Source organism: Citrus sinensis, chromosome 3, assembly GCF_022201045.2.
Source record: "Citrus sinensis cultivar Valencia sweet orange chromosome 3, DVS_A1.0, whole genome shotgun sequence".
Classification (NCBI taxonomy): domain Eukaryota; kingdom Viridiplantae; phylum Streptophyta; class Magnoliopsida; order Sapindales; family Rutaceae; genus Citrus; species Citrus sinensis.
Genome location: NC_068558.1, coordinates 51,774,902 through 51,788,144, shown reverse-complemented (window position 1 = coordinate 51,788,144; position 13,243 = coordinate 51,774,902). Strand labels below are relative to the sequence as shown.

At 30.9% G+C, this 13,243-nt stretch overlaps 2 protein-coding genes across 2 annotated transcripts; both read right to left on the bottom strand.

Moving 5' to 3' along the window:
• Positions 1–1,090: 1,090 nt before the first annotated feature.
• On the bottom strand, positions 1,091–1,998 carry LOC107174722 (ethylene-responsive transcription factor 13-like). Its single transcript, XM_015525845.3, has one exon. It carries the CDS (start codon positions 1,851–1,853, stop codon positions 1,368–1,370), a length of 486 nt encoding a protein of 161 aa, XP_015381331.1. The 5' UTR covers positions 1,854–1,998; the 3' UTR covers positions 1,091–1,367.
• A 5,692-nt stretch (positions 1,999–7,690) lies between these two features.
• On the bottom strand, positions 7,691–8,637 carry LOC102627191 (ethylene-responsive transcription factor 13-like). The gene has a single exon (XM_006464775.4). It carries the CDS (start codon positions 8,517–8,519, stop codon positions 7,809–7,811), a length of 711 nt encoding a protein of 236 aa, XP_006464838.2. The 5' UTR covers positions 8,520–8,637; the 3' UTR covers positions 7,691–7,808.
• Between the last annotated feature and the right edge of the window lie 4,606 nt (positions 8,638–13,243).

Sequence of the window (13,243 nt, the reverse complement as noted above, 5' to 3'; positions counted from 1 at the left end):
GAAATTGCTGCAACTGTGCCTCAACTGGGACTGCGTGAAAAAATTCAAAGTTTTAAGAATTTCATCGAGCATTGAGAAAACTTAGGGTTAGTGATTGATCATTTTCCTTTTTATTATTATACCCCACATGCTTCGACCGTGCACGGTATAAGCATTATTTCTTATTTTTATTATTTAACTTTTATTTCTTAAAATCCATCGAAGCATACTCCCATCCCACCCCCTCAAATAAAAAGATAAATAGATGGCCTAAACCCAAATTATGAAAGCATAATAATGTGTTGCTTTTTAATTAAGTGGCTGTTGAGTTTTATCGATTTATGATTCTGAAACATGGGAAGATTCAACAGACAAGAGTAAGTTATTGAACTAAAAGGAATTAAATATGTAACGGTTGATTTCATATTGAACAAATTAAATATGTAACCATCTATTTCTTAGTGAACAATAAGATATATTACAAATTATCGTACGACTTTTTTTTTTTTTTTTTTTTTTAACAATTTGAGCTTACATATCATCAATGGATTGGTTGGTTAGAGCATCAAAGAATTTACATAATTATTTTCATTAACTGCTTTCACTTATTAACTAATATTTAATATATTACACGTAAACCAATGCTTAAATATTAGGTAAGTCACCACTTTGGACTGTACAAAAAAATTTATACAGCAGTTTGTAGATATTAACAAATTGAAAAAGACTAATAATTCATATAGTTATATGATGAACTTAGCAAGGTTTTTGATTTTGTAACATGAAAAAAAAAAAAAAAAACAAAATCTCTTTATTTAACATCATAAATGAGGAAATCAATTACCTCTTATCAATAAGATGAGATGTAGTGAGCCCTAATCGTTGGTTATTTGTATTTATAATTATATGTGGTTCAGAAAGCAATTTCCATTTATTTATTGGATCTCCAGTCTCCAACGCGATTTCTGATTTGATTCTCTTAAGCATACGTATAAAATTATAATCTGTGAACAGTACGTATTATTTACAAAATTTTCAAGTGACATCAACTTACGTAATTTGTTCCCGACTGGGACTACTCGGTAATTTTTTTTTTTTAAAAAAAATGGGATTGCCTCTTTTCTTCTGAAGAGTAGTAATATGGACTAAAATTCATACTTATAATATTCAAATAAAACAAAATTAAAATTGCCCCTTATTTTTCGAGAATAAGAAAGATCCTTTTCAAGTTTCAATTTGTTCATTTGGAATCTGGGTTCTTCTACTTCATTTTCATTTATTTATTTCTTTATTATTTTTTTCCCTCGCATTAAGATGAATAAGACAAAAAGAGGGTCCATCGTTCATAAATGGTATATGACTGATTAATCTCGCAAGCTAGAACTAGATCAGATGAGAGCATCCGTGTTCAGTACGTGTCGTTGTAGCTCTTTCTCCGCTTGGTCTCGGGACCGTTCTGTCGAAGAAGAAGACTCATCATTACACACAGATTCAAGGAGGTGGGGAAAATTAAGCTTAGCTTTTGAGCCGCGCATTTTGAAAGCGGCCCTATCATAAGCCAACGCTGCACCCTCAGGGGTCTTGTATGTCCCAAGCCAAACTCTTGCGCCCTTTTTCTTAGGATTAGAGTCTCTTATCTCTGCCGCATACGTTCCCCACTGTCTCCTCCTCACGCCCCTGTAATGCCTGTCCTTCTTCGCCGGCGGCGGTTGGGTATCAGGCGCCTCCACCACGTTTTGATCTTGCGACGCCGTACCTTCGCGATGCCCAGCTTCCTTTATAAAGCAGAGCATTGTTTTTTCATAACCATCGTCCGACTGAGTATGAATCTGCTGCCCACTCCCACTCGCCTCTGGAATAATTTTGTTCTGCATTTTTGGTAGGCAGATGATGGATAAAGTATAATACAGCAATTAATGATTCAACTACCTGATCAGGGTTAATTTTCTTTTCTCTTCATTTTTATACAGCTAGCTCGAGAGAAGCTGCTTCGTCGCAACCACTGGGTATCAAAATAGTTCACTAATTAATTAATAATGGTGTTATTTATTATTCACGTGTTTGTCGATCTCGTTTACTATTTGTTTATCTATCTGTCAAGCTAAGCATAACGTTAACATTTACTTCTATCGGATTGCGTTATTTTATGTGAGTGATGACCTGGACCATGTGCCGCCTCTGCCTTCACTCCAAGTGATCGCAACTAATTTTAATGTCTTATACATCGAAGCACGGGGACATTAATCGAATAATCTAAAAAAGATAATTGATTTAAAAAGAATATAAGCAATTAAAATTTAAACATAAATCAGGTTGTTAATGTTATCTTAGATTAGTTTATGAATTTATGATAAATATAAAATATTTGTGTGAATGACAGTTCATATAAAAGAGTAAACAACACACACGCGTGCAAACACACACACACAGAGCAACGATGCATTAAATCGCTTAGTAAAAATACATGTATTTAATAAAAGAATGAGAATAAATAAGTTTATAATATAAATTATTAAAATTGTACAATATGAAATTATTCTTTATTTTAGCGATAGAGAATGCGATATATTTGAACAATTTGATTTAATGAAAGAAAAATAATAAGTATGATTGTGAAATAAATAAACAGTAAAATTATGAAAATATTTTTAATTGTCATTATATCATTGTGTGACTTTCTAATACTAGTGACGTAGTCCCTCTAGTAAGGGAATTCCTTACTTTATAAAGTAACCGGTAAGTTAAATGGTAGAAAACACAAATTTCAATACACTATAACAGAAAATAAACTACATTGGAGTATGTATTTTTTATATTTTCTAATCTCATACTTTATTAAAGTAAGAGATTTTTCTTGTTGCATTTTTTTATTTGCTTTTTTTAATTTAGCTAGCTCATTAGTTTAATTAATTATTTTATTTTAATTTAGATTGAAATGCACTATTAAGATTGTTGTACCAAATCCTATAACATCAATTCCTATGGAGACGATCTATATACTCATCAATATATTACTTGTTGTGTACACTTGCACATTGACATCTGTAACAATAAACAATAACCTTTAACACCATCAGAGTAGCCTAGAAATTGCTTCTTTGAGCTATAGGATCAAGTTTTCCTTGTTTCACATGAGAATAGACTAGACAACCAAAAATTTTGAGTTTTTAGTAATCAACAATCTTCCTGTCCACAACTCCATTGGAGTTTTATAGTTTAAGGTAGTTGAAGGACTTTTGTCGACCAAATAACATATAATGTTTAAAATTTCAACTCAAAGTTTGTTTGGCAGTTTTATACATATCAACATACACCTAACTTTGTCCATTAATGTATTGTTCATCTTTGTTGAGATGTGTATGTAGTAGTCTTGTGCTTCACAATGCCATTTTTTTGCACAGAAATCCTTAAACAACTTATTACAATACTCAAGTCCATTATTAGTTCTAAGCACTTTGATATTTCTATTAGTCTAAGTTTCAAAGAGAGTTTTCTAGTTTTTAAACTTCTTAAACACTTTATCTTTGCTTTCACATAAACCTAAACCATTCTAGAAAAATCATTAACAAAAGACATAAAGTATTTAACACCACCTAGAGAATTCTTTTGTGCATACTAGCACAGATTTGAGTGTAAGTAATCTAGTTTTTTTTTTTTTTTTTTGAGAATGTAAGTAATCTAGTTATCTTTGGTAGTTTGAACTACATTTCAAACTTTATCCTAAAAGCCTTACTTAGGGTACATTCTCACATAATTCCAAAGACATTATCTTTTCATTACCAAACACCCCCTGCTTTAGTAGTTCTTTTAAATCTCCTTCACTCATATGACCTAGTCTTAAGTGCCTTAACTTATTCCTACTTTCTTTAAGATTAATGACTCTTACTTCACTAACAACGTATTATCGTGTAAGAAATGCTAGCCATTATTCTTACTACTTTCCATAATCACCATCAAACTTTTAATGATCTTTAATGTCCTTTTTTCACCCTTAACCGCAAACACTATTTGATATAGGATTCCTAAAGAAATCAAGTTCCTCTTGAAATTAGAAACATGCTTAACTTGAGTTAGTTCTTTAACTACCGCATCAAACATCTTAACATTTACAATACCGATACTAATTACTTTACGTGTGGTATTATTTGTTTGAACACATACGAAAGGTTCAACCACATTAAGAACCCATTGACCTTGAAACTTCTCTCTTGTTATTGATTATTTCTTGGAATAAACTCGAGATTCGAGTTCAATAATATTTTCAGATTTCAAATCCCTGTGTGAGTATTTGATTTTAGCTAACTCTTGGTATTCTACGGAATCGACGAGTGTTAAATTCTTTAAATTCTTGGTATTCTTTTGAATCAATATGAATTTAGTTTGTTTCTTTTTATTCCAGTATTCTCTATAATCAACAGAATATTTTGAACATTAAACTTCCACTGCATCACTCTTCCCCCACATTCTCCTTTTCTTGATCCCTGATCTGTATCCGTTGATCGTGAACATGAAGATCACTCAATAAGCCTCTTGAAAAGGTGTCATTATAGTATAGATATGGTGATGATGAAGATGCATGATTATATTTATTAATGCTGAAATCAATTACTGATGAATCAAAATCATGTGAAAAAAGATTCTGGCAAATCGACTCTATAAGACCCAAATGACAAATCTTTCTCTAATAACCTCCTATCTTCGTAATAGATAGATATTGGTGTATTGATTGCTCGACCTGAGTTTGTTCGTTTTTCGCTGCATTCGTAACTCTGATTGTTTATGTAGCTAGCTAGGTTTAGAAAAATGCAGCTTCTCTCAATGAACACCTTAATTATTTATTATTATCATATAATTGTAACTTCGATTATGCAGTTTCATCATTTCTATGATTAATTACTTCAACTTTGCATACTTTTCACGTGTTTATTTTATCATTTGTGAATATTATTTTTGTTTCTTTATTCAGTAGCTGTACCATTATCGCGTTATTTAATTTTGGGAAATTATCATTCATATAACCTACACATGCTCTGTTATCAAAAATACTACAACACTTTGATGGTGTATCAATCGTCCATCTTAAATTGACAAAATGTATCTGTCGTCCACCAAACTGTTACTTGCCGTTTAAATAGGATAACGTCAGAGGGGTAATTTGGTCTTTTCATATGATACAAGTAATAATTTAAGGGTATACAAGTGATAATAAAAGAATTTAAGGGTATACAAGTGATAATTTTTAAGGGTAAAATCGTCAATTCACTATTATTCCGTTAACTTTCAAACGGCAGCTAACGGTTTGGTGGTCGGCAAATAGCTTTTGTCAATTTAGGGTGGACAATTGATACACCCTCAAAGTATTGTAGTATTTTTGATAATAGAATATCTATAAGGTATATAAATGATAATATCCCTTTAATTTTTTCTGTTTGAATGAGGAGGCATATGGGTGTGACAACTATGTATGTATGTATGTATATTTATATTCATCACTTATCAATCTAATGTGACGCTGATTAAACATGAAGACAATTAATGATCAATCAACACATGTAATTAAATTATAAAGTAGTAATTGAATAAATTCTGACACTATCTGATGCGTTCAACATGTTTTTTAATTTTATTATCAATATAAAATGAAACGGTGTTCATAACAGTATTAATAAGAGAACAAGAAGTCTATGTAATAATGTTGCAATTTGACGTGTCTTGAGATTAACGCATTAGTATGATGTTATATAACTTATCTAAATAATGATTGACGATACACACTATGCATTACAACTATATAATATTTTATAACTTATCTAAATAAACAAATCTCATATAATCTCAAGTGATTTAAATTGGTCAAATAAACTGATGTAATCCCATTATTAATATTTTCAAAACCACCTTTGGTCTAGATAAATTAGAGTGGTGATATTGACACCCCTCAAATATGTTCGTAAAACCCCGATTCTAAGGAACCCCACTAAAAATAGTTTAAACAATTTTTCATTCTAAAAGCAGTTATTCTAATTCCGCAAATGACCTTGCTCTCATCTCTCTCAATAAGCCACAGTAAGATTTTGATCATCTCTCTTCATCTACTGAACTTTTGACGTTTAATTTAAAATTATTCTTTCAATTTCTGAGTAGCATTAGAATTTTTCTTGTTATTAAAAATAACTCAAATAAATAAACACATCAGTTTATCATTATTTTATTAATAAGTAGATCATTGGTATTTTTTAAGAGAGAGAGAGATTATCTTGCAATCACAATACATAAATAGCTCATAAGAATAAAAACAAAAAAAAGTACATAAGCAAAAAAAAAACTGAAAAATCCATCGTCTTCCACAATCAATTTTCATTTAATATCCAAACCCAGGTTGAAAAACCCATGCACAAAATAATGACGAATACCTTTTATTTATTCGCCAAGAACAAGTTGTATCATATTAGCCTTTTTTATTTCATTCAAATGGTTCTTTTGTGGAATTAGTCCCACGTACGTTAATCTTAATGTTTATTTGTAAACGAAAGCCTCAAATCAAGATATTAACAATAAATTAAAAAAAAATTGAAATTAATGTCTCTTCGTTCGATTAAGGTTAAAATTGTAAATGTGAGTGTGAGGGGTTTCATAATAGTTTTAAAGGGTGCCAATAGTTTAACTCGATAAATTATTTGATACCTCCTTTATTTGAAAAAAAAAAGAAAAAAATCTTTAAAGGAGCCCTCCAGAGTTTCGAATAATCATCAAGTAACATTAACTGACCTAAGGGCAGTCCCCGGTGGCAAGGAAATTGTCCTTAGAGTCCCTGTAAAATATCATTTGAGCCCTTAATAAAACGTCAATTAAACCCCCGATGATTTGACTTTTTTGTCTTTAAGTAGAGCAAGGGAGTCTGTTTGATATAAGTCCCTAAAAACGCATTCCCAGTGCTCATAAATTTTTAGATCTTTTTTGGTTAAACCTTTTAAATAAAAAAAAATGAATCACCTTCACTTTAAAACATCATCTTAATTTTATAAAACGATGAAAATACTTGAACTTGTTCATATAAATTCAATATTTTTTTGTATATCTGATATATTATTGGTGTTATTAGAAGTAATTTCTTTAAGTAAAATATTTGGTCTATTATTATTGAACAATGATAATTATCTTAAATTTTATGTTAAATAATATGATATGTAAAGTGTTTGATAATTTTTTATAAATATTAAGTAAATTAATTACTTAAATTTTATTGACAACTTGACTCATTGCCTCTTCTCTCTCTCTCTCTCCATCTCTTTTATTTAATAGATCCGAATCACTTTGATATGCTCACTGTCTAATTTTTGTGCACGGGTGTCAGACAAAGCCATGTTCCAAGTTGCAAGGACAGAATTTTCTAATCCTAAAAAGTTTGCCGACACTTTCAAATGACGACGAAAATGTTGTTAAAATCGAGCTTTCTCGTGGCATAAATAAATAAATTAATTAATTAAATAAACAATAATAATGATGATGATAAATTTGCCAGTTCGATGTTTGACTACAGAGAATCTACCCGCAATGTGGCAGGTGATGAGAATAGTGAGTTTATTAAGGAGAAATTCTAATCATTGGGTTTAATTATTATTATTTTCAAAAAAATTACGACCATACAAGAAAACGTTAAAGTTATATGGTTCTCACTGGACATATGCTGATTGCGACGCTGGTTAAGAAGTTTTAGATAAATATAAGGGATACATTAGTAATTGTCATATATCATTTATCAAGGACATAAAGTGATGAATCCAAGAAACCTGCTTCTAGAAGTGACATTTTGCAAAATAACGCGGATATTATTGAACATTTTCCCAGTTCACATCAGATGTACAGAAACTTATCCCATAATTTCTCCGCTTAGGCTTGGGAGAATCGTAACTAAGCACTGTGAACGACGACGACGACGACGAAGAAGAAGAAGAAGAAGGAGAAGAGGGCTCCGGAGATTCACGCTTCTTCGTAACTCTGCCGAGCGGCACAGGCTCAACATTAGAGCCAATGAGGTGAGGAAAATTAAGCTTGGCTTTTGAGCCGCGCATATTGAAAGCGGCTCTATCATAAGCCAATGCAGCATCCTCAGGCGTATTGTAAGTCCCCAGCCAAATTCGAGTCCCATTCTTCTTTGGATCCCTTATCTCAGCAACAAATTTTCCCCAAGGCCTTCTCCTTACACCCCGGTAACGCGCTCCCACGAGAGTGTCTCGTGCCACCTCCGTCCGATCAGGAGTACTCTTGGTGGTGCTGGTGCTAGTGCCATCGGTTTCATCATCAATTTGATCAAACGAAATCCACCCCACGTTAATGGCATCGTGTAAAGCTCTGTAAGTTTCCATGTCATTGGAGACATCTGAATTTTCTGTAAACGATAAAGTTTCATTGCTATTAATGGTTGTTTCTGAAGGAGACGAAATGGGAATTTGAAAAGACGTAGCATCATCATCGAGAAGATACTGGCTGATTGACTCCAAGAGAGCTAACTCAGATGGAGAAATATTTTTTTTGTACATTTTTTTTCAGTTCAAGCTGGGAAGATTTTAGAAGCGCTTCTTGTTTAATTTCTATTGATCACCAAAATTGTTGTGGAGATTGGAGAATTGGTTCTTGTTATTTATAGTGCACATGCCATTAGGGTTTTATTTTATTATTTCTCTCGGTGCTTCCCTGAAATTTCATTTATCTCAACTTAATCACGTGTTTCGTATGCGTGGGATATGTAATTTTTTTCTCCTTTATTTATTTATCTTTTAAAATAAACCTTGAGCGAGGTATAATATATTAAATGAAGAAAAAAAGGTTCAGGAGTTCAGTTAAAAATGATTAAACCAAATCAAATCCTAATGGACTAACAATAATGGGATTAAGAAAATTGTTACTTAGGCATTCCCCAAGAGTTATCAATTAGAGACTTTTTAGTTTTTGATGGAGGAAAATCTTACCATGTCAAGTGGGAAAAACTCAACTAATATTAGCCAAGTGTCTGCAACACCGTTACCTTCTCGGTAGATATGAGAATAATGAAATTCCATAGACTTTATCGTAATTAGGCAATTGAGTAATTTAATGCAGAGTTGCCAAGGAGGAGAAAGAATGTAAATTTTTAGGCAAGAATAAGCAGTTGTCAAATCACATTCTAACTACAATGAATAGCAGGCAAATTGAATAGCACAAATGGTAGCATAAAGTTCTAAATAAATGGAAGTTTGATTCTCAATTAGCATAGCAAAGCACCCCAAAAAAGTTCCAAAAGGACCTCTATAAATATCACTACAAGAAGATAGACTTGAATTTCCTTTAGAGAGATTGTCAATATTAACTTAACCCAAGAAATGATCGAAGAATGCCATAAAGAGGTTTTAAATAGGAAAATGGTCAATAAAAATTATAAAGTCTAGACATAACTTACTCAAGAGAGAGAGATATAACCCAAATACTGATGCTTAATATTATAAAATTTAGACATAACTTACTCAAGAAAGAGATATATAACCCAAACACTGATGCTTAATATGTGTAATTGAAGATCAAATATTCTCAATTTTAACTTATTTCTAGCCTTTTAAATATGGTACAAAATCACAAAGGAAGATATCAACCACATCTGATATCGCAAACATTACCATGTGGTGGGAAGCATGTGTTAAACAATAATAAAAGCTAATCCCAAAGTTGTTTAGCAAAATGGCAATTGAAAAAAAGATGAGTAATAGTTTCCTCGCACTGCATAGTTGTACAAAGTTGGCAATTGATTGTGTGTGTGTGGGTGTGTGGGTTCTATTTTACTTGATTGTTTCTAACTATTTTTATCGTTTCCATTATTCCATATGCATGGTTAATTAATTAATATTTTTAAGTCAATTAATTTGTTGTTACAATCAAGCTTTTTTTAATGGAAAAAATTAATATATACCTAAAGTTTGGGGCCCATGTGATGATTGATTGCTTTACCGAAACAAATATATTTTTTACATTAAAAAGAAATTATATTTCGCATGTGCCATGTGACAATGATCCAGCCTCAGCAATTTCTATTTCATTGAATTCAACAATGTGGCCAAGGTCAAGTTGGTGATTTCGCCCTAAGAGCCCAGGTATCTTGCATTCTTGTGAGCCATTGATTTTTTTTAATATTATTTATAAACGTACCATCAAAGTCCAACATTGAAAGTCCAAACCTGAAGTATACAATTGAAGCTCAGCAAAACAAGTCATTCCCATAACCATTGCAGAGATTTGAAACTTTCATTCAGGAGTTAAGAGAAGAAGGTATCGATCAATCCAATCAAGCGGTTGTTGGTTGAATCCCTGACTAAATAAAAGGAATCTGGATTTAGCGTTATGCTAATGAACTTAATTTTTCTTGAGCTTTTTATAATATTAGTGTAATGATAGCTATTTCAAAATTTTGTGATAAATTTTATCTTAAATAATGTGGCATGAGATGCACCATTCAAAAATTGATTAATGATTTTTCACAAGTTCCAAGAGAATTAATTACATAATCTCACCATCCACCTAATGAATGCAATTAAGATGAAATTTTGGGATAAAATTTTGGTATATCTAACATTATTTGTAATATTATGATCCATAGTTATTGGATAAAATAATAATATGTAATTAAGTCTTTATACTTTTATATATGCACACACGGCAAAAGATTAACACCAGATTCATGTTCACATAAAAGGACCTTGCAGATTAAAAGGAAAGCATGTTGACCTACCTGATTTTTTTAGCCTAGACATTCAAATTACTCTATATATATATATATATATATATATATATATATATATATATATAACAAAAAAATGTTCTTATATTTGAGTTTGCTAGAGCTACAGACTTTTTATACAAATTGATGTGATCTTCTATCATTGGTTACGCGAAAACATAGAGTACTGAAAATAATATTTTCATCCAACCAATACTGTTATTCAACCTTAACTTTTACGAAGATTGTAGTTTTAGCATTATTGATTGGCTAGTTATTATTTATGTGAAGAGTAATGCTACTTACACAAATTCATTGTACAAGATGATGTAGTGTAACAATATTTAATGAAAGAAAATAAAAATAATTAATAAATGAAATTATAAAATCATGTGATGTTTTCATCTAAAATATTGTGTTATACCATATAAGTTTGTACAAAATTTTTTTATCTCCAAAATTACTATTATGTCAATATAGATCCAAATTAAGTTTTACCCTGAAAAACCTTTACTGTTACAAATATTTCTTTAAGTGTAAACTTTTTACACAATCAACGGTTTTACTTTGATGAGTCTAGATTTGGTTGAGTTCGAATTTTAATCCCGACCACCCATAATTCTTTTGGAGGGATTGGAACCCTCGTCCTAGCTTCAATTATTATTGGGTTAAATTATTGGCAACTTACTAATTACTTCTTCTCGCTCTATCGTCTTAATCAGATTCGAATCACTCATAAATGTATTGTCTAACTTTTGTGTACGGGTTCCAGACATGAAATGAATGCAAGTTACATGTCTAATTTAAAATAGTTATTATTATTTTATAATGCCTACTTTCTAATTAATTAAGAGAAATTTTATTCCCACCAACAACATCTATGAAAAGATTAGAACATCAGGAGATGTTCACCCCTAAATTTGTCATTGTTGACACTTAATTAACAATAATAAATTTGTGATTGTTTACCGATAATCAAAAGGTTTTATTATTATTTTTCAACAACCACGACAATCCAAGAAAAAAGTATTGCAATGAAAGAATGGGAAGCTACAATAAATCAAAGAGATTAAAGTCAGATTTATTGTGAAATTTACAGAAATCAAATAATATTTGTAGAACAAACTTATTAATGAAAATGAACCCACAACTCTATTTCTTACAAGAAGAAAAAAATCATCATTTTTTTTAATCAAGCTCTAAAAAGTAAATGCCACCCGTATGTTTTTGAAGAAAAGGACACACACACACACACACACACACAGTAACATGAAAGATATGCACATGCTTTATGGAAGCTATAGTTGACCATATACAGCGTACTGGATAGTTCTACTCATTGATGCTATCCAAGAATTACCAAGACGCAATGGGGAAACAGAAGTGAAATAATTGTAAAATAAATTTCACTCACTCGATACAAAGATGTGAATTGACGGGTCTAAGTTTGATGCGTAGGTCGTGAAATTAGATATCGCTTTAGGACTGATCAATGACATATTGAAAGACAAAACGATTAGAGACGCTCTAACTCAAATTACTCTATAAAAGAAATTTTGATAGATAATTTTAAAAAAATTATAAAAGACGGATTTTTATTAGTCAAAATATCTTATAATAAAATAATGACAAGATTTCCCTATTTAAAATAGGGTACCCGTACTTTCCCAAGCTAGCTTAAATAGAAAAATTAAATTAAACGAAAAATAAAAGACTAAAACATATTTCTAATGAGACATGAATTAAAATAGAAAAATATCAAAATGTTCTAAAACAATTAAATCTCAAAATTTCCTAAAAAGGTCCAACATCATTCTCCCCTTCTAAAAAAATAACATCATTCTCCCCCTTTCAAAAAATAACTTCTTCTCAAGTTTATCTCGAGGATGAAACTTGAAGTGGAGAAGCAATGCATCTTTTTATTTTGAACTTGTAGCCTTTGTCATCAATCTTTCTTGAAATTTGAAATTCTATATGTTTCATCCTTTTCTAGTACTTATGAGTAACTCTTGGAGAAGATGAAATCTTGTACGAATAAATGACTTCCAAGCCTCTCAAGTTTTTTGCCAAATCTCGCTTAATTTTCTCACTAATCAACTTTATCTTTGGAGTCAGATCTTCTTAAAGAACAACCTTATCGTCTTCAACGTGGATAGGCATAATCATATCAATCATTGCTGTGATATCTTCAACTTCATTTTGCTGCACAAACTTGATCATACTATTAGACTCAATACTGAAATCACAAAGAGGTTATATCTCTTCTTTAAAAATCTCAAACAAATTAATATTCTCATCATAATCATTAACTTCTGCTTTCAGGGGAATGAACCAAGATGGTTCAACATCATCACAATAAATAAAATGAATCCTTGATTGTTGTAAATCTCATAAAAAATAAAAGAATGGCTTGAAGGCACAACAACTTTTGATGAAGCAATTTGAAAAAAATCAACTAACATGCAAATCCAATAACAAATATCATCAAAATATGGGATACCTTCAAACTCAAGTAGATAA

Bases quoted from the DNA above. Each gene is read 5' to 3' on its own strand.
- LOC107174722 (XM_015525845.3), bottom strand. From the start codon at position 1,853: ATGCAGAACAAAATTATTCCAGAGGCGAGTGGGAGTGGGCAGCAGATT.
- LOC102627191 (XM_006464775.4), bottom strand. From the start codon at position 8,519: ATGTACAAAAAAAATATTTCTCCATCTGAGTTAGCTCTCTTGGAGTCA.